The 20,187-nt window shown below is 42.3% G+C and overlaps 1 protein-coding gene across 2 annotated transcripts in view; it reads left to right on the top strand.

The window, feature by feature from the left end:
• LOC118237086 (mediator of RNA polymerase II transcription subunit 13-like) overlaps nt 1–20,187 on the top strand; it is a 147,356-nt gene that overhangs the window by 105,381 nt on the left and 21,788 nt on the right. The window contains exons 5-19 of one of the 2 annotated variants that reach the window (XM_035435512.1): nt 143–288; nt 2,322–2,516; nt 3,194–3,358; nt 3,505–3,661; nt 3,802–3,906; nt 6,131–6,778; nt 6,905–7,118; nt 7,485–7,569; nt 7,668–7,792; nt 11,526–11,625; nt 11,710–11,930; nt 12,945–13,150; nt 13,504–14,441; nt 18,625–18,804; nt 19,300–19,523. In XM_035435512.1, the coding sequence (XP_035291403.1) occupies nt 143–288; nt 2,322–2,516; nt 3,194–3,358; nt 3,505–3,661; nt 3,802–3,906; nt 6,131–6,778; nt 6,905–7,118; nt 7,485–7,569; nt 7,668–7,792; nt 11,526–11,625; nt 11,710–11,930; nt 12,945–13,150; nt 13,504–14,441; nt 18,625–18,804; nt 19,300–19,523 (3,709 nt within the window). The remainder of the gene's footprint in view (nt 1–142; nt 289–2,321; nt 2,517–3,193; nt 3,359–3,504; nt 3,662–3,801; nt 3,907–6,130; nt 6,779–6,904; nt 7,119–7,484; nt 7,570–7,667; nt 7,793–11,525; nt 11,626–11,709; nt 11,931–12,944; nt 13,151–13,503; nt 14,442–18,624; nt 18,805–19,299; nt 19,524–20,187) is intronic. The other variant, XM_035435513.1, reaches the window with a different exon arrangement.

A 20,187-nucleotide genomic window follows, 5' to 3' on the forward strand; every position in this document is an offset into this window, starting at 1 on the left:
TCTATCTATCCATTTCTAGCAAATGTTCATGAAAGGCAAAAAACAAAACTCTGATGAGGCTGGTCTAAGGCCAGAAAACTGTATTTTGGTGAATCTACACGAATAGAGATTTTTATTGGTGTGTCTGTGTGTCTGTCTGCAGTGAGCACCTGTCCTGTGCCTTTACCTTCTTCCTGCATGGAGAGAGCAATGTTTGCACCAGTGTGGAGATTGCTCAGCACCAGCCAGCCTACCGCGTCAATGAGGATCACATCACCCTGGCCCAGACCTCCTCCACCCCTGTGCGAGGTAGGAGAACCACTTCAGAGCAACAGCAGAACTAGACAAGTAGATTTAATCCAGCTAACATTTTTTGGTTCCCAGACTATTTCCTAGTAGTTAAAGTAAACATTGCTGACATGTATGTTTCTCCAGTTTCTATTATCTTTAAGTCTTTCAAGAAACAATACATTCTATATAACAATATAGAATGGTATTCTTTATTTTTTTGTAAAATGATCAACAAATTTGGCATTTCTGTGCTTATATTCAGAACATTCTTAAAATGTTATGGACATGTATCCTCTGTGACTAAATGATGACTATCAGTGAATGCTACTAGTAGGGTTGTGTGTGACATACCTGACCATACCTGTTTTTTTGTGCGACTTCGATTTATTTTGTTGGGAATAATATATTCTAAGGCTGTGTGGCTAATGCTTTTCTCATAATGTTACCTCAGAACCAAATGCAAGTCAAATTTAGAGTCATTTAATAGGGTTATGGGTCATTGTATGTGGCCAGGATGTCATGCTTACACCACAGACTCTACCAATGTCTGGAATTCTGCAGGAAAGTACCACATCCAGCAGTCATACCCCCTGTGTCTTTATCATGGCTAGCTGTGGAAGCTAAGCAGGTGTGGGCTTGTTTAGTACTAGGATGGGAGATGTTTAGTACTAGGATGGGTAAAGCATGGTTGCTAGTTGAAGTGGTGCTAGTGGGGCACTGTTCCCTGTGGATCAAGCAGAGCTCAAATGCTCCTCTGATGGGACAATGCACTGTAGAAGGTGCCATCCTTTGTATGAGATGTTAAAACAAGCTCCTGTTGTTTTTAATGATCCTGTGGCAGTGTTAGTGAAGTGTTAACATGATTGGGCTGGCCGAATTCCCACAAAAACTGGCCACCTAATTGCCCGCTAAGTCTGATTGGCTACACAATCTCTTGCATTCCTGCCCACTTTTGATTTACCACATAATCACTGCAACAGAGAATTGAGTTCTCAGTTGACCTACTGGGTTAAATATACAAAGGACACATCAAAATCCAATTACACTTTCCAACTCTCTGATGCTTTATGAATTCAGATGGGCCCCCATCTGAATCTAGTTGTCCAACTCTGTGACCCTCGGATCCATAACACCTTAACTCAGTTGTCAGCCTTTGGGCAATGTTTGCTAAGGATTTGTGGGGCTTTTGTGGACGCTAACAAGACAAACATGGGACAGATTTTGTCATATTTACTAAGGTGCCACACCGGTGATTTGCACTGATAAAACAAGAGAAGTGCGGCACCCCACCAATTTTCTTGTTTAGGTTAATGCATATACGTATGTTTTAGGGCATTCCGACGGTAGACTGAAAATATGGGAGGAGAGAATGGAAATGCATTTAACCTTCTACTGATGATTTATCATGGCTGGTGGCCCTTGCAGTAAAGGTTACTTTTAACTGTGAAAAGCATGTGTTAACTTCTTTCTGGCACAAGATCAGAATGGCCAATCTTACGAGAAGACATTGTCAGCGTGTTAGACTGGGGAGTTTCCATAAATGTAACAGTTTTCGGATTTTACTTCAGCCAACTTTGACATGTCAGTAGTTATTAGTTGTTTCAATTACATTCATAACTTATAACTTAGTCTGATGTTATAATAATAGTAGTCCTTATGATTGTATCAGAGATGTAGAATAATTGTAACAGTAAATTAACATGCCTATAATGTGCATACACAGGTTTTTTTTGCACATACTAATGCTAATCAAGGAAACACCTTTCCATTGGTAACATGAGACCAGCCACATCCTCAGATTATGAAGCACCTTATGAATGAAAAAAGACTGTACTGTACGTAAACATTGATGCACAAGCGACTTCGTAAGTTGCCATGAAGTGAGCAGTGGTAACATCCAAATAGATGACGAAAGCTGCTTTTATTTGTTTCTTAACACCCAGGCAAGCTTTTATGAACCAAATCTCATAAATTGGTTGGTAAAATAAATTTTGTTGCACTGATGATAATTCTTGGCATGCTTAGTAAACATAGCCCTTTGTGTATTCTAGTGATCCTGAGCCCTTATGGATTGGCTGGGACCTTGACAGGCCAAGCCTACAAGATGAGTGAGCCTGCAGTGCGCAAGCTGATGGAGGAGTGGAGCCACTTCTACCCCACAGTGCTGAGGCTTCGAGAGGATGAGCGCCAGGACGGAGACCCCAGCTATGACCCCCACAGCCACGTGGCTGTTGAGGTCATCGTAGGTACAGAAAAAGCCCCTGAGAACCCCTTCATCTCCTCCTGGGTTTCGACTACGAAGCTCGCATTGAGCTGCTTCATTTTTTAGTCTTCAGCAATGGCCACTATTATTTGGTATGTTATCTAGTTCTGAGGCAGGTACTTACAACAGGTCAGTGGGGGGACACACAGTAAACTTCAAAAGTCAATATTATGTTATCTCTCAAATTGCTATGTTTTTATATGTGAAATGTCTGTGATCAGTTGGGAAAACCGTCTATATTCATGTGCGTACATCTGTAGCTTATCTGTGAGTCAGTTAATCTTTTCAACCTCAGGTTATTTTAGAGTTTTGATTACAGGCAGTCAGGCAAAAATAGATGCGTGTGTTTGGGATTTCTGGTTCTGCTAAATAATTCATATGGATTGGGGTTGTAAAAAAGAATGGAAGCTCAGAAGCACCCATCAGAAGCACCTTTTAATCGCCTCATTGACTCCATCGATTCCATTTAATTCAAGTCAGGCCTCTGGCATGATAAAGGACTCATCAAGATGACAGTGCTGCAGATGAGCCTTTGGTACTGGTCAGGAAGAGGGGGTTGCCGCTTTTTAAGTCTGGAACAATGGTTGTCTGTGTGGCAGGAAAGGGCTATCCTGCAATCTTTGTCAAAGTGTGAGTGTGACAGCCTGTTTTTCCTTGTAGGTGGTGTGAGAATGATATACCCAGCAGCCTTTGTGCTCATTGCCCAGAGTGACCTGCCAATGGAGCAGGTCCCTTTGGCTCCTGGGGCCCAAGGGATTAGCAGGGACCCCTCCAACTGCAGCATTCCACTCACTCCTCCCTCATCACCTGAGCAGCCCTGTACAGGTAACCCCCAAAATATTCCTAGCCCTAGTCTAGCTCTTCATAAATTAATGAGAAATATAGATAAGACATAGTGTACCTTTCTCATAGTTTGTGATGGTTTGCCATTCTTAATATCTTGTCCTGTTGATTGCATCCTGCTGTATTAGGTGACAGCGGTTTCCAAACTTTAGTCTCAAGCATCCCTGGACAGGAGAGTGGCATGGTGGCCACCAGCCCTAGCCCAAAGCATTCTGGGAAGAAACTGACTAGCCAGGTGGTGCACCAGGCCTGGAAAGAGTGCTACCTGAGCCAGACGCAACACATGTAAGCTGTTGATATCCAGATATGTCAATGCCTCCGGACACAACTGGTCAGAGCAGGCAATAGAAGTGTTATTATTGATGGCAGAGGTTAGTGACCACCCCCCCCCCCCCCCCCACCCCCCCGACCCTGTTTGTCTGCAGGCACAGTCTGTCCGGCATTATGACCCCAGAGGAGGAGATGCCAAACAGGGCACCAGCATGGGACTTCATTGACCCGGCAGAGAGAGCATCTTGCAGCTGCTCCAGGTACAATAAGTCCAAACTGCATTTTTGTTCTTCGAGGTCATGGACAGACATGCACTGCTTTTTGTCAAATCCAAGGTTTGAGTTTGAAATCGATCCATGTGTGGGGTTACCTGGATTACATTGAATTCTCTTTTTTCGGGCCCCCTTTGGCTACTAAATGTGAGTTGTATTAAGTTAGAAGTTTTCCTCCTGCCATCGTTTAAATCTCGTAACTCATCAAAACTGTATTCAGAATAATGCCTCACTGGAGAGGCAAAGAGTGGCGGAGTGGGTGGAGAGGAAGGTTTTATATGCGCAACTACCCAATACCAAACAACTAATTTATTTTAGACTGCGACTTTGACAAGGAAACAGCAGGACACCATTTATGTGACATTACTGTATGTGGCATTGAATCTCTTATAGGATATTCTCCTATTTGTCTATAATTTGGGCATGACTTATTGAACTTTACGTACAGTCTCCTTTTAATGATACCTACTAATTTGGCCAAGAACAGTAGAGACATGCAGATGTGAACCAAAAAACATAAGCACGTGAAATCACGTACCCCTACTTACTTTAGCCAATGAACGGACTTTAGCCCTCAAAAATATCAGTGCGACTGAATTACACGTCCTGCAAGCCACAGTGTCTGCAAGTATGTGCTCCAACCATGCACTACACTACCAGATTTCACTGATGAGCTTATGTCCTGATGGTGGCAGTAGATGAGCTGAAAATAGACAGGACAGAAACTTTCCTTCTAAACAGATAATTGGTTTCAACCTGTTTTTATTCATTTTTAAGTGTGCCAATAATCTGAATAATCAATTGGCAGGTAAATACACAACTTCTTTCTTCATATAATTTCAGGGAGATTAAGTAATAAATTCAATTTAGAAAAATTCATTTTAATCAGTAAATACACATCACGAAAAAAGATAACTGCCGTGTTTGCTTTCAGCACAACCTTCAATGAAGGCTACAAAACCTGCTAGAACATTTAAATGACTAAATCTGTGCATTGCAGATCTCATTAATATTCTTTGAGTTTGGTTATGGAGAACGAAGAGTACATGTATCCACAATTTTAAATAAGTTGGTAAAATGTGCTAAATTTTACAACGCAAACAAAAATGATTATTACTTACCAAATGGCCTAATCCAGGAGAACTGCCTATATTTGATTGCAGATTTAGTATTTTGTGAAAGTTCTCCACCCCATCAGTTTTCAACTCAGCAGTCGCCCCTGCTTCCTGAACTAAGGTGGTAAAATAATTTGTGAAACAGATGGTGTAGTGCATGGTTGGAGCAAGTACTACAGGCACTGCGGCCTGCTCTGAATAGCGCTGCTATGAAAACATTGTGATATCAATATCCCACCATTAGGGGGCCACAGTGGATAGGGCTAGTAGGACGATGAGCCACTACTGTTTTTCCATCAAACTGGCTGCTCACCCTCCAGGTTTAAATTTGCAGTGAACTCATCTCATGGCTGCTTTTTTTTTTTTGTTCATCAAATGAAGGTACAGACACCACTGTTCAGGAGCTTGTGCTTACATCCATGTTTCCCTTTGCACATGTTCTGCCAAGTTTTCTGTGTCCATGCTGACATCACATTAGACATTGCTGTTTGTGAGCATCAGGGGATTGAGCGGTGTTGTTCAATATTTTAGCAAAATGCGCCCAATGGCCACCCTGCTGGTAAAGTAATGCTGGTCACCTCTTGCTGCCGTGCGAGCCATAATTATAGGCACCCAGGCAGTTCCAGAATATTTACATGTCTCTATATTTGCTGGGATCTTATCTGCTTAATTAATGGATCAGCCAACCCTGTGTTGTAGCCAGTGCTTTGCATATGTTTGGTTTGTCCCTCATTCACCCAGGTGTTATAAAATTTTGTACACCACGAGGATTATCTTGGCACAACTATTTGTTTGGCTTGTTTGAGCTGGTTTCAAGAATTTTATAGTGGAAGCCATCATTGAGTAATGAAAACTATTGCAGTTTTATTAGAAATCCCTTGAATCTGGCCTTACTGCAAGATGATACCCCTGTGAAGCAGAAGAAAAAAAAAGTTCTGCTTGTACGATACGCGAGACTGTAATTGTATGGTTCACAGTGCGTACTGAATTGAAGGTCCCATACTGAATGGTTCGGTATGCATAAATATACCATTCCACACCTAATATATTCAAAATATGAACTGCAAACTGTTTCTCTGGTTTTCTTTCCCAACAAGGTTAAAGCAGCACAAGCAGCAGCGACAGACAAATGTGGCAGGCCGCCCCGCTTCAAACCCCCAGCTTGGTGGCAATGCTGCAACCATGGTCACACCCTCACTACCCCCGCCAGCCCCACCAAAGCACAAAGCAGCTGAAAAGCCAGACAAGCAGCCCAAAAGACCAGCCATGATACCCTTCCATCACAGACTTTCTGTGGATCCGGAGGCTTGCATTGAGCCAGAGTCTGCTGGGGCCCAGAAACTGGGACTAGTGGTGCTGGAGACCCCTCTAGATGTGTTGCCTACCTGCAAGTATCCCAAGCCCCACCCTACAAGTGAAAAACCCCCAGAGTCGCCCATCCAATCTCCTGTCTCCCCTTTGCCCCCCACTCTAAGCCCTCACCCGCGGGTACAGGAACATGAGTTGCTGGAGCCCCCCATAGGTCTGCCACCTTGTCCAGAGATACCCATGGGTCCACGGTTATCAGAGCCCAGTGAGACGGCACTGTACATGGCATCCCTCCCTCCCGTGGAGGCTGCGGGTGGGTGGTGGAAGGGTTACAAGGCCCCTAGCATGGTGAATCCTGAATTCCGGCCCCCAGAGCTACAGAGTGATCGAGTGGAGAATAAGGCCGAGGCGACCAATGAGGGGGCTACATTGAAGAGGTAAGAGAAGCCAATTCCTCACACACACACATGCACATGGAAACTTGGAAACTAAATCAAGTCATCAACTCTGGACTACTATTTACATGTGGATGTGAGTGCCTGATTGAGTCTTCTCCCTATCAGGCTGTTCATGCAAACCCACAAACGCTTCAAGATCTCAGAGGAGAGGGTGAAAGAACACATTCGCACTCTGGGCCTCCTGCAACAACCAGGGGCAGAGGGGTTGACCGACTCCAGCGATGATCCCTATGCCTTCAAAGAAGGGGAATTTGAGTACAGCTTCTCTACTTCCAAGAGACTTAAGGGGCAGCAGAGGGAGCCTGGAAGGAAAATTAAGGTACCTCGCCTTTTCTTTAACATTTTAGCAAAGAGGTGGAATTTCACGCATACTATTTACAATTCTGGCATATAGGGGCTTTAATATTAAGCCACTATTAGGCCACTATTCCAAGAGGGTCAGCCTTACTTGCTGTTCCAAAAGTATAGTCCCTGGTGTGCACAGCTAGAATGTTTTCCATTTGAAGAGTATATATAAAATACATCAATAGAATATTGTTTCTCTTTTAATTACTTTCATATGAACATGTGTTTATACTGGGGACCTGCAATTTGATGAAGAATGATAGTTTGGAAACTATTTCGGTGGAACTGCAGAGCAGCTCTTTTGGTGACAGTCTCATTATTTTTCTTCCTCTTTTATTAGGGAGACACCATAACCACAAGTAGCTCTGGAGCAGTACCTGATGGGAAAGATGCCATGTCCATTTTCAGCACAGCACCAAAATCTGGTGACATTTTTTAACTCACATGGACCCTTTAATAGTTCTTTGCATTTTGAATTGGGCCTTTGTGTCCTCATTATGAATGATCTCTTTCTCTTATACAGAGGAATCTCAACAGGATGGTGCGGCAGCCAAGGCCAACCCACCCCTGACCAGGGAGACAGATCTAGTGGTCCTCATCTCTGACCTGGAGAACATCTTTGACAACTCAGATGAAGATGAACTAGGGGTAAGTGAGCGCAAGTTAGAACTAAACCAAAAGCACATTTAATGGTGGCTAACAACAATCAACTTTGTAAAATACTACAAAACTTTCAGGATCTGCAAATGGTTTATACTATTCTAACCAGTTTGTTGTGTTTTGCCATATAAATCCGTGTGAATGCCAAAAATGTTTTTTAAAAGTGCTTGAGGAGACTCTCAACCAGGGCTGTATTGGAGGGTAATCACATGTGAATGCTGTTTATTCATGAGGTGGAGCAAATAAAAAATAATTTAATTAATAAATTGATAAATTCATTAATTAAAAACTAACTACCAAACATTGAAACAGCCAACAGCTAAGAACCATCACAATGTGTATTTTCCATTCAACTGGACTTTTATTTCAATATAGAAAGACACATTATGAATAATTAAATCAATTTTCCCACAGTTCATAGAGGAAGTTACGATGGTAGTCCTAGCTTGTTGGCTAAGCTAGTATGCTAGCTTGCTAGATACTGTTCTTCCTTTCATGATCTGTGACTATGGTGTGAAAGAACGAGGGAATAAATGTGCTATAGGTGTGGTACAGTTTGTTGTCCTAAAACCTGGAAGTGAGTTAGGATTTTCCCATAGGTTTTTTGATTTCTGCAGAAAATATATTTTTCAAGGTATGTGGTTATTGTAAGCTTAAGAGAGTTTCATGTTTTGTTCTATGACATAAATTTCATCCATAAATATCTCAACCATGAATTTTGACGCTGTTATGTGCTTTAAGAAAATAAGTTGCTAACAAGCTGCTATATTGAAACTACAACAACGGTCACATTTTGCCAACCACCACAGGTTTTCATATCCAGAAGGAATTGATGCTAGCCATGAGGTGAATAGTAACTGAACTGTCAATCTTAAAAGAGGGTCAGCTTGTTTTTGCAGTGCTGTGTAAACAGCTGGAAAATGTGCAGGCCCAGAGTTTATTTTTTATTTTTTTAGCACTACAGCACTGCTCTCAACCCACATACAAATTCTCCTAGGAGGCTGTAGGATCAATTCCCCTGTACAGCACATTCTGTACAGTGAAATCTGTATCCATCTCTGCTTTCCCTTGTCTGAATAACTTAAAAAATATAACAGGAGGGTGAACTGTCTGTTCTCATTTTTACAAACATGCTTTATACCAAAAGCAACAAGTATTCTAATTCTATTCATTCTAATGTATGAAATAATGTACTGTACAGTGGCCTCCAAAAAATATTCACTCTCTTGATAAAGATAAGTAAAGAAGCCTGGTTAATGTAGAAAAGACAAATAATGGGAAAATTATTTTAATATATTTGCCCAGAAAAAAAGATTTTGCTTTAAAAGTCATATTTTTTCAAACAAAAATAAACCTGCATTTACAAGCCACATTTTCAAGTTAAACCCCACCTGAAGAAACTGTGTTGTGGCCTCCAATTGTAGTTTCACTAGGGTATAAAAATTAGGTAATACTCATGTAAAATCCACGTGTCATCCATCACCATGGGCAGAGGCAAAGAACTCTCAAATGAAGCAAGACATAGAGTTCTTGACCTTCACAGGAGGTGGTTGTATTATATTATTTTTATTTGGCAGACTCTTTTATCCAAAGCGACGTACAATGAATGCATACAGAAGATCAGAACAATTACAGGACACAGGTCAGAAAAGGTTCAATTCTCATAAAGTATTCATAGCTGTGAGCATCATGTCTAGTTCACACAGTAATCATTGGTAATGTTATGGCAAGTAATAAACTAAAAGTGAAGCATGATTACAAGAGATATGATAAAGAGCTATGATATTAAGATGAAGATACAAGTGTTACGTATAAATGATATTCGATTGGGGGTAGCCCTGCAGAGTAGTGTTAGAGTTAGTCGAGGTACAGTCTGAAGAGAGGTGTCCTCAGACCACAGCGGAAAATGGGCAGTGACTGAGTGATTCGTAGAGGAATTGGGAGTTCATTCCACCACTACGGAGCAAGGGTGGAGAAGCTTTGTGGTTGGGACGAGGGAAAATCTTTCACACAGATAGTTAGGAAGTGCAAGTCACTCAGCTGCAGCAGAGCGGATTGGTCAAGCTGGAGTATAGGGTGTAATTATGTCATATAGGCAGGAAGGGGCTGTCCTGTTGGCTGCAGTGTAGACCAGAGCCAGGTCTTTTAACCTGACCTTGGCGGAAATCGGCAGCCAGAGGAGTGACCTCAACATGCGAGAACTTTAGACAACTGAAGACAAGACAGGCAGCAGCATTCTGAATGAGCTGTAGATTACAAACAAATAAAAAATTAAGATACCACTTTCTTCTATTAGGTCAATAATTCAGAAGTTTAAAACCACTGCAACAGTGGTAAGCTTGCCTGGTGGTGATTACATGTGCATCTTGCCCCTTTGCACAGTGAGGCAGATGGTTTGGGATATAAAGAAAAATCCAAGGGCCACAACTGGAGATCTACACATTTTTGTTGCCTCTCAGGGACGCAAATACACCATCTCTACACCAGTAAGGTTTATATTGAGGTCCTCAATTGAGGGCAGTCAACAAAATAAGCATCTGGACCTTGCAAAATGGCACTGGAATGTCAATTATAACCAGATGTTATGATGAGCTGAGACCAAAATTGAGCTTAATGGCCATGTACCCTAGTGAAGAAGGACACTTAAGTTTAAAAGGATGTCATACCTACAGTGAAATATGTTGGTGGCTCATTACTTTTATGTATTTGTTTTGCATCTATGGGCCCTGGTGCTCTTGGAAACTTAAATAAAATCATGAGCTCCAACAAGACAGTGATCTTGACGCATAACACAAAATTACCATTTGCAGTGGCAATCTTAGTCTCTAGATTGAACTCGACTTTGATTACACAGGGTCTTCAGTGAAATATATATACATTGAGTATGTTACATGATACCATGCCATAATTAAAAATAATAAACACTTTCCGAGCCACTTGTTTATTCCCTTTAATGCCCCTTTCTCTCCACTGGCCATCTCTCACTTACAACAGAATGAAAAAAAACACCGCCTGTTACACCAAGACAACATCAACACAACTTATGCCGCAGTTTCTCATGCAGATAGTTAAATTGACAGCCTTGTTTGTTGGTTGCATTGAGTAACATTGGGGGGCCTTTATATATTAAATAAGTCACCAAGAAATATGGGCTGGTATGCCTTGGGATGAGAGCTGAGTAGGCAGCCCAGTTCATCAGTTGACCTACAGTATATTGGCACTGGTTAGTGATAGAAAACTATGATGTGCAACAGGGAAGGATTTGCAATTGCTACTGCACGACACGTATAGAGCATGTATTAGCCGAGGGAAAGAAAAGTGAAAGAGCCATGAATGGACATGGGGTGTAGATGAGGAGACCTGCTATTGGGGTAGACTCAGGTCTTCCTGGGAGCAAGTAATTAAAAAAAGAGTTTTTTTTTTTTAGTTTTTTTTTTTTAGTGACACCAAGGATTTTACCAGCAGAAAATGTTTTACCAACACTGAGTCCATACAGGTTCCTCTCATTACTAACCTGATCTAATGCATACCTGACATTACTTTGCATTAAATTACATGACTGGCAGTTGGCAGAGTGACTTGCAATGATAAAAGAAGTGTATACTGGAATCAAACAGCATATTTATATATGAAAACATTGCCTGCCATTAATGAAATATTTAGAACTATAGATGACCAAATTCAGGTGTATTTAGTGTTTTGCCTGACTTTTTTTTTTCAGGCAATGGCTCTTCATCAGCAAACACCCAAGGCCCCTCCTGTTGGGGCCGAAGATCGGCCCCTGGGAAAGGATGGCAGGACTGCCGTGCCATATCCTCCAAGTAAGTTGGAGTTTTTTCATGCTCATGTGCTTTTTGCCCCTGGTAATTCATAAATGTGGCTGATGGAGTGCTTTCTCCTCTCAGCAGTTGCAGATCTCCAGCGCATGTTCCCCACTCCGCCCTCCCTTGAGCAGCACCTGGCTTTCTCTCCTGTCATGACTTACCGAGACACGCTCAGCCAGGAGCCCCCGACCCCTGCAGCCAACACAGACCATTCTCTGGGGCCCCTGGTCACCTCCCAGCTCACTGAATTCAGAATGGAGGTGGAAGAGGGCATGGCCAGCCCAAAGGCAGAGAACGTCAAGGTGAGGGGGCTATTTGGGACTGCTATTTCGGGGGCGACATAGCTCAGGAGGTAAGAGCGGTTGTCTGGCAGTCGGAGGGTTGCTGGTTCGATCCCTCGCCCTGGGCATGTCGAAGTGTCCCTGAGCAAGACACCTAACTCCTAATTGCTCCCAACGAGCTGATTGGTACCTTGCATGGCAGCCTTTCACCGTTGGTGTGTGTGAGTATGTGTGTGAATGGGTGAATGAGAGGCACCAATTGTAAAGTGCTTTTGATAAAAGCGCTATATAAATACAGTCCATTTACCATTTGCTTGTCGCTGTGTACACTTTGCCAAAATAGATAGGTAATTTAGGGAGCTCAGCAACGTCTAGCAGGTTTTATACAGCAAAAACCTCTTTAAAGGATAACTTTTTTTACTTTTTACTTGGACCCATGTTTCTGAACTAATTCTACCAAGCTGATCAGGATTCATAATAATTTTGTCATCTTTCTTGAACTTTGGTCACCCTAAGAACTGATCCACTCTGCATTGCAATGCAGTTTAATGAGGCTACGCAAATGAGCTTGTGAAAAAATGATTAGCATTACCGGTCAGCGTGGTGAAAATAGTTCAGAAAAATGGGTCCATGGCGAAGAATACCAAAGTTATCCTTTAACAAGCATATGTTTAAAGCCACTCTATCAGGTCGTTCTAATTTGTTCAGTCACATGTTTAGAAACTTGTTTTGACTTAAAACACCAGAGACCAACACCTTGCTGGCAGAGTTGGGGTCAATTCGATTTCCAGTTTAGCCAGTGCACAAAATGAATTGAAACATCCTCATTGAATATAATAGGCATTTGTTGATTCATGAATTGAATATCAGTTCATTTTGTGAAATGCAAATTAAATTTACCCTAAACCCTGCTTGGTGGACAAGATGAATTACACCTACACATGTGCTGTTTTTCATTTTCAAATGTATTTGTTATTATGAAGTAGAATTAACTTTTTTGGACTGCACCCAAACTATTGTCTCCGCCCACCCCAGGACTTCTCATTTGTGTATCGTGTTCCTGCTGTTCAACCACACATTGGCTGCTCCATGTTTGCTCCACTTCGAGCCCTGCCTAGTCAATACTTGCCCCCCCTGAGGATTCCAGACAACTGTTACTATCGGCCATCCTGGGCCCTTCCCCCCAAGATGGAGCAACTGCATCTCCCCCCTCAGTTACCCTTCACCCGGGATGGTTACATGTAAGTGTTCTTTACAGAAGTTCCCCCTGTTGAGTCTTGGGAGGGGTTGAGGTGGGTTATGAAATTTTTAAAAAATGTAAAAAAGAAAAACAAAAGCATATTCCATGGACATTCACACCAGTCAAATTTAATGCTTGTACCTGTCATTTGCACTTTATTAGCTGCAATGCACATGTAGTTGCACTAGTCACATATTTTTATATTTTTTAAAGAATATCAGGCTATATTTTATTAAATGGTTGTATTCACTTTGTCAACGGGGTCATGCACTGAAATGTTAATGTGACAAACCGTGCGTTGTTTGTGATTCAGTGAATGCTGATGTGAAGTTTAAACATGTGCTATCCTCCTAGAAATGTGCCAAGTGTCAACAGCCTGCTAGACCAGGACTATGCCCAGATGAGTACCCCTCAGATGGGCACACCGGTCGCCGTCCACAGTGCCGCTTCAACGGGCAACACCGGTGGGGGTGGTGTACTGCCCTCTACTTCTCCTGCCACCCCCCGCTTCTCTGTGCCCACTCCTCGGACCCCCCGGACCCCCAGGGGAACAGGAGTGACAGGGAGTGGGCAGGGGTCCGTCAAGCAAGACGGCACCGAGCTTAGCTCGCCGGCATCCTCCACCCCCACCACCAGCCGGCTTGGCCTGAGCTCCGTAGAGCCCCTTGCCCCGCCCGCCCTTCCCGAAGCCCACAGCCTGTACGCCGTTCTGCTCCTCTCCGACTCGGTGCTGGATGTCTTCAAAGACCGCAACTTCGACAGCTGCTGCATCTGCGCCTGCAACATGAATGTGAAGGGCGCAGACGTGGGCCTGTACATCCCCGACTCCAGCCGCGAGGACCAGTACCGCTGCATGTGCGGCTTCAGCGCCATCGTCAACCGCCGGCTGGCCCACGGCACCGGCCTGTTCCTAGAGGACGAGCTGGACATCTTCGGCCGGGGTTCGGAGGTGGGGCAGGCGGCGGAGCGGCGCTTGGCTCTCTGCCGCAGGACGGCCCCCATCGCCGATCCCTCCGCCGACGTGCTGGTGCTCCTGCAGGAGCAGTGCTCCCGGCCCATCTCCTTGCTCGCCTCCCTCCAGCGGACACCTTCCTGTTCCTGCCGCGGCCGCCAGGAGGCGCTGCTGCAGAACTGGATGGCTGATAAGCTGTGGGCGGACAGCAGCGACGCGTGCGCCGAGTGCTACAATGCCCTGGTGCAAGGCCAGCAATACGTGGACAATCCAGCAGGGGGCAAGGTGGACCCAGTCGTTGTGAGAAGCACTGCACTGCACAGTTGGCCACACGCAAACGGTAAAGCGCTCAGTGGTGGATTTATACATTTTTGGGGCCCAAGCAAAGCTCAGTTTTGGGGCCCCCAAAACTCTTCATGTGTATATTGTTGGTAGCATTGTCTTCATATACATACTACTATTTTAGCACTTATTTTAGCTTTCGGATGAGTGAGCCAAGGGCCGTACTGTAGGCCAAACATCTGCAACATGTCTTAAAAGTTCTTACTCTTAACTTTCTTAACTAAATATGAAGACATTATGTGTTTGGTTTATAAAATTATATTTTTCATATTATTTTAATTTATCTTAGAAAATGCTTAATTTGTAGTTATTTATCAATTATATATTTACCTAAGGGTGCCACTGTTCTTGTTGAACATGGGGGGGGGGGTAATACGCAATACTAGGGTAGGGGAGAGGTATGTGTGCAATTGTTAGTGAATAGCAAAGTCTATTGCACAGCCTATGTAAGACAAGGAGTTTTACATGCAACAGCATAGTACTGGTTTTTTGTACTGAAGGACGCAATAACTTTATCTTATGGAAAAAGCATCTCATTCGGCATATACAAGTTGCATGTTATTATATTACAGATTTCCTTACTTGATCAAAGGGCAAGGAGATCACTAGCCGCCTAGCTATATAGCAAGTATTACTACAGTCAAAAACTGCACAGAGTTTAACCATAATAGCTAACTAACAGTCTAATCATCTTACAATAAAATACACCTGTTACTACCTTGATTTTTACTGTCCTCAAATACTGAAAAGTTACAGGGAGCAATGTGTAGGTACTCTCAAATCTAGGACACCAAGATGACAAAAAACACACAATTGCCAAGATTGCTCTAATGTGGGTATCATAAAAATGTAACCATAGTATGCCCGTCTGCAGTGGGCTTATCTGCAGTAAGCAATTTTTAAGATTAGAAAGATCATTTACTAAACACACCCTCACCCATCCTACTTATAGTTTTGGAGCTTGGAAATGATCTGATGCATATTTTTAAGAAACAGTGCATGTGGATTAAGTTAACTGAAATTTCTTGATCAGGTCTTACCGTTACAACATGGCATCTTTGCTCACTCAAATTGAAAACAAATTATAAAAGACTGAAATGGCAGTTGACCAGAAACCCCACACTATTCGACTTGAAAAGCACTTTGTCTATTCACTCATTTGAAGGGCATCCTTGCGTTTTTCAATATCATCAGTCTCCTTCAAATTCAGCTCCCGGGCTCTGACTCTAGTTAGAAAGTGTAGCCAGTCCATTCCATCTCTCCTGCACTATACTGCCCCTCACATATGCAATTGCAAGAAAAAAGTTTGTGAACACTTTGGAGTTGCTTGGATTTCTGCATTAATTATTAATTAAATGTGGAATGATCTTCATCACAATTATACAAACACAGAAACAATCTGCTTAAACTAATAACAAACAAATAATTGTACTTCTTGTCAATACTGAATGCGAATGCATCATTTAAACATTCAGTATAGGTTGGAAAAAGTATGTGAAGCTCTAGGCTAATGACTTCACCAAAAGCTAATTGGAGTCAGGCGTTGCAATCAATGAGATGAGATTGGAGGAGTGGGTTGGAGGTGCCCTGCCCTATAAAAAGGCATACAAAGTTTGGTCACTCACAGAGTCTGCTCTTCTGAAGAAACATCTGTTCATGTCAACCATGCCCTGCTCAAAATAATTTTCAAAGGACCTTAGAAGAACTGTAGAGCTGCATAAAATATGGAAAATGCTACAGAAGTATTTCTAAAGGCCCGGGTCTTCATCAATCCACAATAAGACAAGTTGTCCACAAATGGAGGCAATTCTGTACAGTTACTACTCTCCCTAGGAGTGGGCATCTTGCAAAGATCACATCAAGAGTGTAGCATGCAATGCTGAAGGAAATCAAAAATAACTCTAGGGTAACAACAAAGGACCTGCATAAATCTCTTGAGCTTGCCTAAAGTATGTTTATATGTCCTATATAAGAAAAACTCCAAACAAGAATGGTATTCATGAGAGGTCACCACAGAGGAAACTGCTACTCTCCAAAAAAAACATTGCTGCATGTCTCAGGTTTGCAAAAGATGGATGTTCCACAGTGCTTCTGGGACCATGTTCTATAGATGGATGGAGGCAAAAGTTGAACTTCTTTCCAGAAATGCACAACACTATGTTTGGAGGGAAAAAGCACTGTTCACCAACAATAAAACCTCATGCCAACTGTGAAGCACGGTGGAGGGAGCATCATGGTTTGGGGCTGCTTTTTTGCCTCAGGGCTTGAACAGCTTGCAATCATTGTGGGAACAAAGAATTCAAAATTGTATCAAGAAACTTAACAGGAAAATGTCAGGGTATTGGTCCGTCACCTGAAGCTTAATAGAAATTGGGTGATGCCACACGACATTGTCCCAAAACTTGAATAAATCAATGAATGGTTTAAACAGAGAAATTCATGTAATGGAATGGTCAAGTCAAAGTCCAGACCTTAACCCAGTCGAGATGTTGTGGCATGATCTGAAGATGGGTCTTGAAGAAATCCAAGAAATGAACTGAAGCAGTTTTGTAAGGAGGTATGGTCTAAAATTCCTCCTAACCATTGTGCGGACATAGGATTGGCAAACATTTGTTGTAGGTTGTTGCTGCTGAAGAGGTCCAACCAGTTACTAGAAACAAGCGGTCACATCCTTTTTTTTTCTCCTGCCTGAACCCTGAATGTTCAGAATGTGTTCCATAAAGACATGAAAAGTGAAACTGATTGTGTGTTATTAGTTTAAGCAGGATGTGTTTGTCTATTATTGTGATAATATCAGAGAGATCCAGGTCATTCCAAGGGTCCACAAACTTTTATTTTTGTGCAACTGTAGTTCTTGATTCATTTTACAATGAGTGCTGCACTGTTGCGACTGTAACATCATAAATAATAGCAGTGCAGTAACTTTAGCTATACACCTCAAAGGTAGATGTTACGTGGATGGTGTTCCACTATAAGCATTATTGTGAGTTGGGAGACTGACTTGTGTTGCACGATCTCAGCTCTAAAACAAGTCCAGAATGACAGCAGTTGGACAGCACAGGTTTGTGATATATCCTTACTGACAGTAGTAGCCTAACTTGTTAGGGGTCACACAGTTTTTGCCGTGGTTGAGTCTTGGTTTGTGACTGCTTTTTAAAAAAGCCATCTAACTTTGGAAATTTGGCTACCTTCTCTGCCAGTCAGTTTTTTTTTTCTCTCTACTGAGATCCACTTTTGTGTTTATAAGGCACTTCGATTTACTTCATTATAGCCGAGACTCTTTGCTATCTTCCCCACTAGCTAACTAGCATCATTCTGCATCATCATTATAAAAAATAGACACTTGGCATAGGACCACAGCATACACAGGTATATTGCCCAACAATCTTTGCTTATCTGAAAAGACAACTGCTGCCAAATAAAGTATCACAAGTAATTTAATTAATAGTGCTTGCAATACGTTTTCTGCACCTCTGATGTGTTCGGAGATTAATGTACATTTTTAAAAAGTGAGTAACCATGAAGGCAGTATGTTTTTTGAATTGAGGGCATGTAATACACATGCTAGTAGTGGTTCAGATATTGAGTTCTCTCTGTGTTCGCGTTTGGTTGTGAACGTCGCGTCCCCTGTGGAAACGAAGTCTATGTATTTACCTATATTAAACGTTAATATATAGGCTACCGCTTCCAGCCAGCATGGGATCCCCAAGTGTTCAGGGTCCCCACGCAATTGCGTGGTTTGTGCGGTGGCAAAGTTCACCTCTGAAAGCGCTACCCCTTACATAGCTGCTACATTTGTTCTGTACAGTTGACATCATTTTTATCCACCAAAAATTTGTATATAGCTTATTTATAACTGAAAACCTGGTAGAACACTACCCCCCATGACCTGACTGAGTAGTCCTGTACTGGGATATATCTCCTAAATACTTGTAACCAGTTCAGAATAATCACTGCTTCATTTTTAAACACTGGTGTTTCATGATAACTGGAGTTTTAAATGTTCACTTTGTTGTGTGCATTTCTGTTTTGGTTTAGGCATTGGTCACCACAGTATAGACTGTACATTGCATTGACTTAAGCGTTGAGGAATTATATCTTGCTTACAGTGTGATGCCTGTCATTGTGTGTGTGCGTGTGGGTGGGTGCGTTTGTGGTTGTGTGGCCGTGTCTCTCTGCAGTGCTGGACATCAGCATGCTGTCCTCCCAGGATGTGGTCAGAATGCTGCTTTCTCTCCAGCCCTTCCTCCAGGATGCCATCCAAAAGAAGCGAACGGGCCGAACTTGGGAGAACATCCAGCACGTTCAGGGCCCGCTCACCTGGCAACAATTTCACAAGATGGCTGGACGGGGCTCCTACGGTGAGATCCACAGAGCTAACACATCACCCAACCCATCCTCCTCTCCCATTCACCTATATCATCTTACACACTGTGTGTTGCTTTTTCTAGTCCTTTGCAAAGCATTGTTTCAAATAACAGCAGGATCCAATTAAATTGTTTTCTGTCCTTTTCCTTCTTGTTTTTGATTCTCTTAAGCCTGTTAAAACCAACATTGTGAAATGACGCACCAAAGCTTAATTATGCAACAGTGCAGAAAGGATAGATTGCATAGATTAATATGGCAAACTATTTTTCTGAAATACTGAAATATTGTCTTTGCATAGATGAATATGGAAAAATATTTTACTGAAATTACACTGAAATATTTAAATACTCCCTCAGAATATTTATGTGTTCTCATCTACTCTTACTAACAGTTATCTTCCTACTCTTTCTTTCCTGGTTTCTTTCTGTCTCTCCATCTTTTTTTCTTGCTTTGTTTCCTTTGTGCTTCTTCAATTATATCCCATGCAGGCTCAGAGGAGTCTCCTGAGCCCCTCCCCATACCTACCTTGTTGCTGGGGTACGACCGGGACTTCCTCGCATTGTCTCCGCTGGCCCTGCCCTTCTGGGAGAAATTGCTTCTAGAACCATACGGAGGACAACGGGATGTTGCCTTCCTGGTGATCTGCCCTGACAACGAGGCCCTCCTGGCTGGGGCACGAGTCTTCTTCCGGGAGCTCAGTGCCGTGTACGAGGTGAGCGTCACCATGTTAAGTTCTAAACTGGCCTTTTAGGGTCAGAGTGTGAAACAGCCAGTTTTGTCTTGGGCTGATTTCAGTTAGGCACATGCAGGCTTTTATTGGCCTCATGCAGAGTGTGCATGATGCTGTGATTGCCATCTTTTTCTTAAATGACAAATACTTTGTAGTCATATCGACCTGGACAGTTAACAGCTGTCTGAATGACATGGTCGTAATGACTGCCTATTTCTCAGTGTTACTGTGTACACATTAAGGAATCATCACATTGCTGACACATATCACCCAAGTTTGCTGAAGAGTCAGTGTTTTTTATTGTTATCACTGCTTGTTCATGACACCAATGTTTACATATTAGTATTTTATAGCAGTTACTTGTGAATTCATTGATTTAAGGGAAAATGAATTTGAAGTAAACAAATTGTGACAATGGAACTATATATTTTTTTTTAAATACAAGGATATGTGCCTTGGCATCTATAATTCTTGGTTTCAGTTCAGTGTATTTTTATATTTATTTAAAGTACTTCAGTAATGAAGTACTGTGCTAGTATTGATTATGCACTGCTATTTTAGCCTGAATGAATATTGCAATACACAGAAAATTCTTTCTGAGGTATACAGCTTTTACATCTGATTTACTTTTCTGCTGCAATTTATT

Source organism: Anguilla anguilla, chromosome 10, assembly GCF_013347855.1.
Source record: "Anguilla anguilla isolate fAngAng1 chromosome 10, fAngAng1.pri, whole genome shotgun sequence".
Taxonomy (NCBI): domain Eukaryota; kingdom Metazoa; phylum Chordata; class Actinopteri; order Anguilliformes; family Anguillidae; genus Anguilla; species Anguilla anguilla.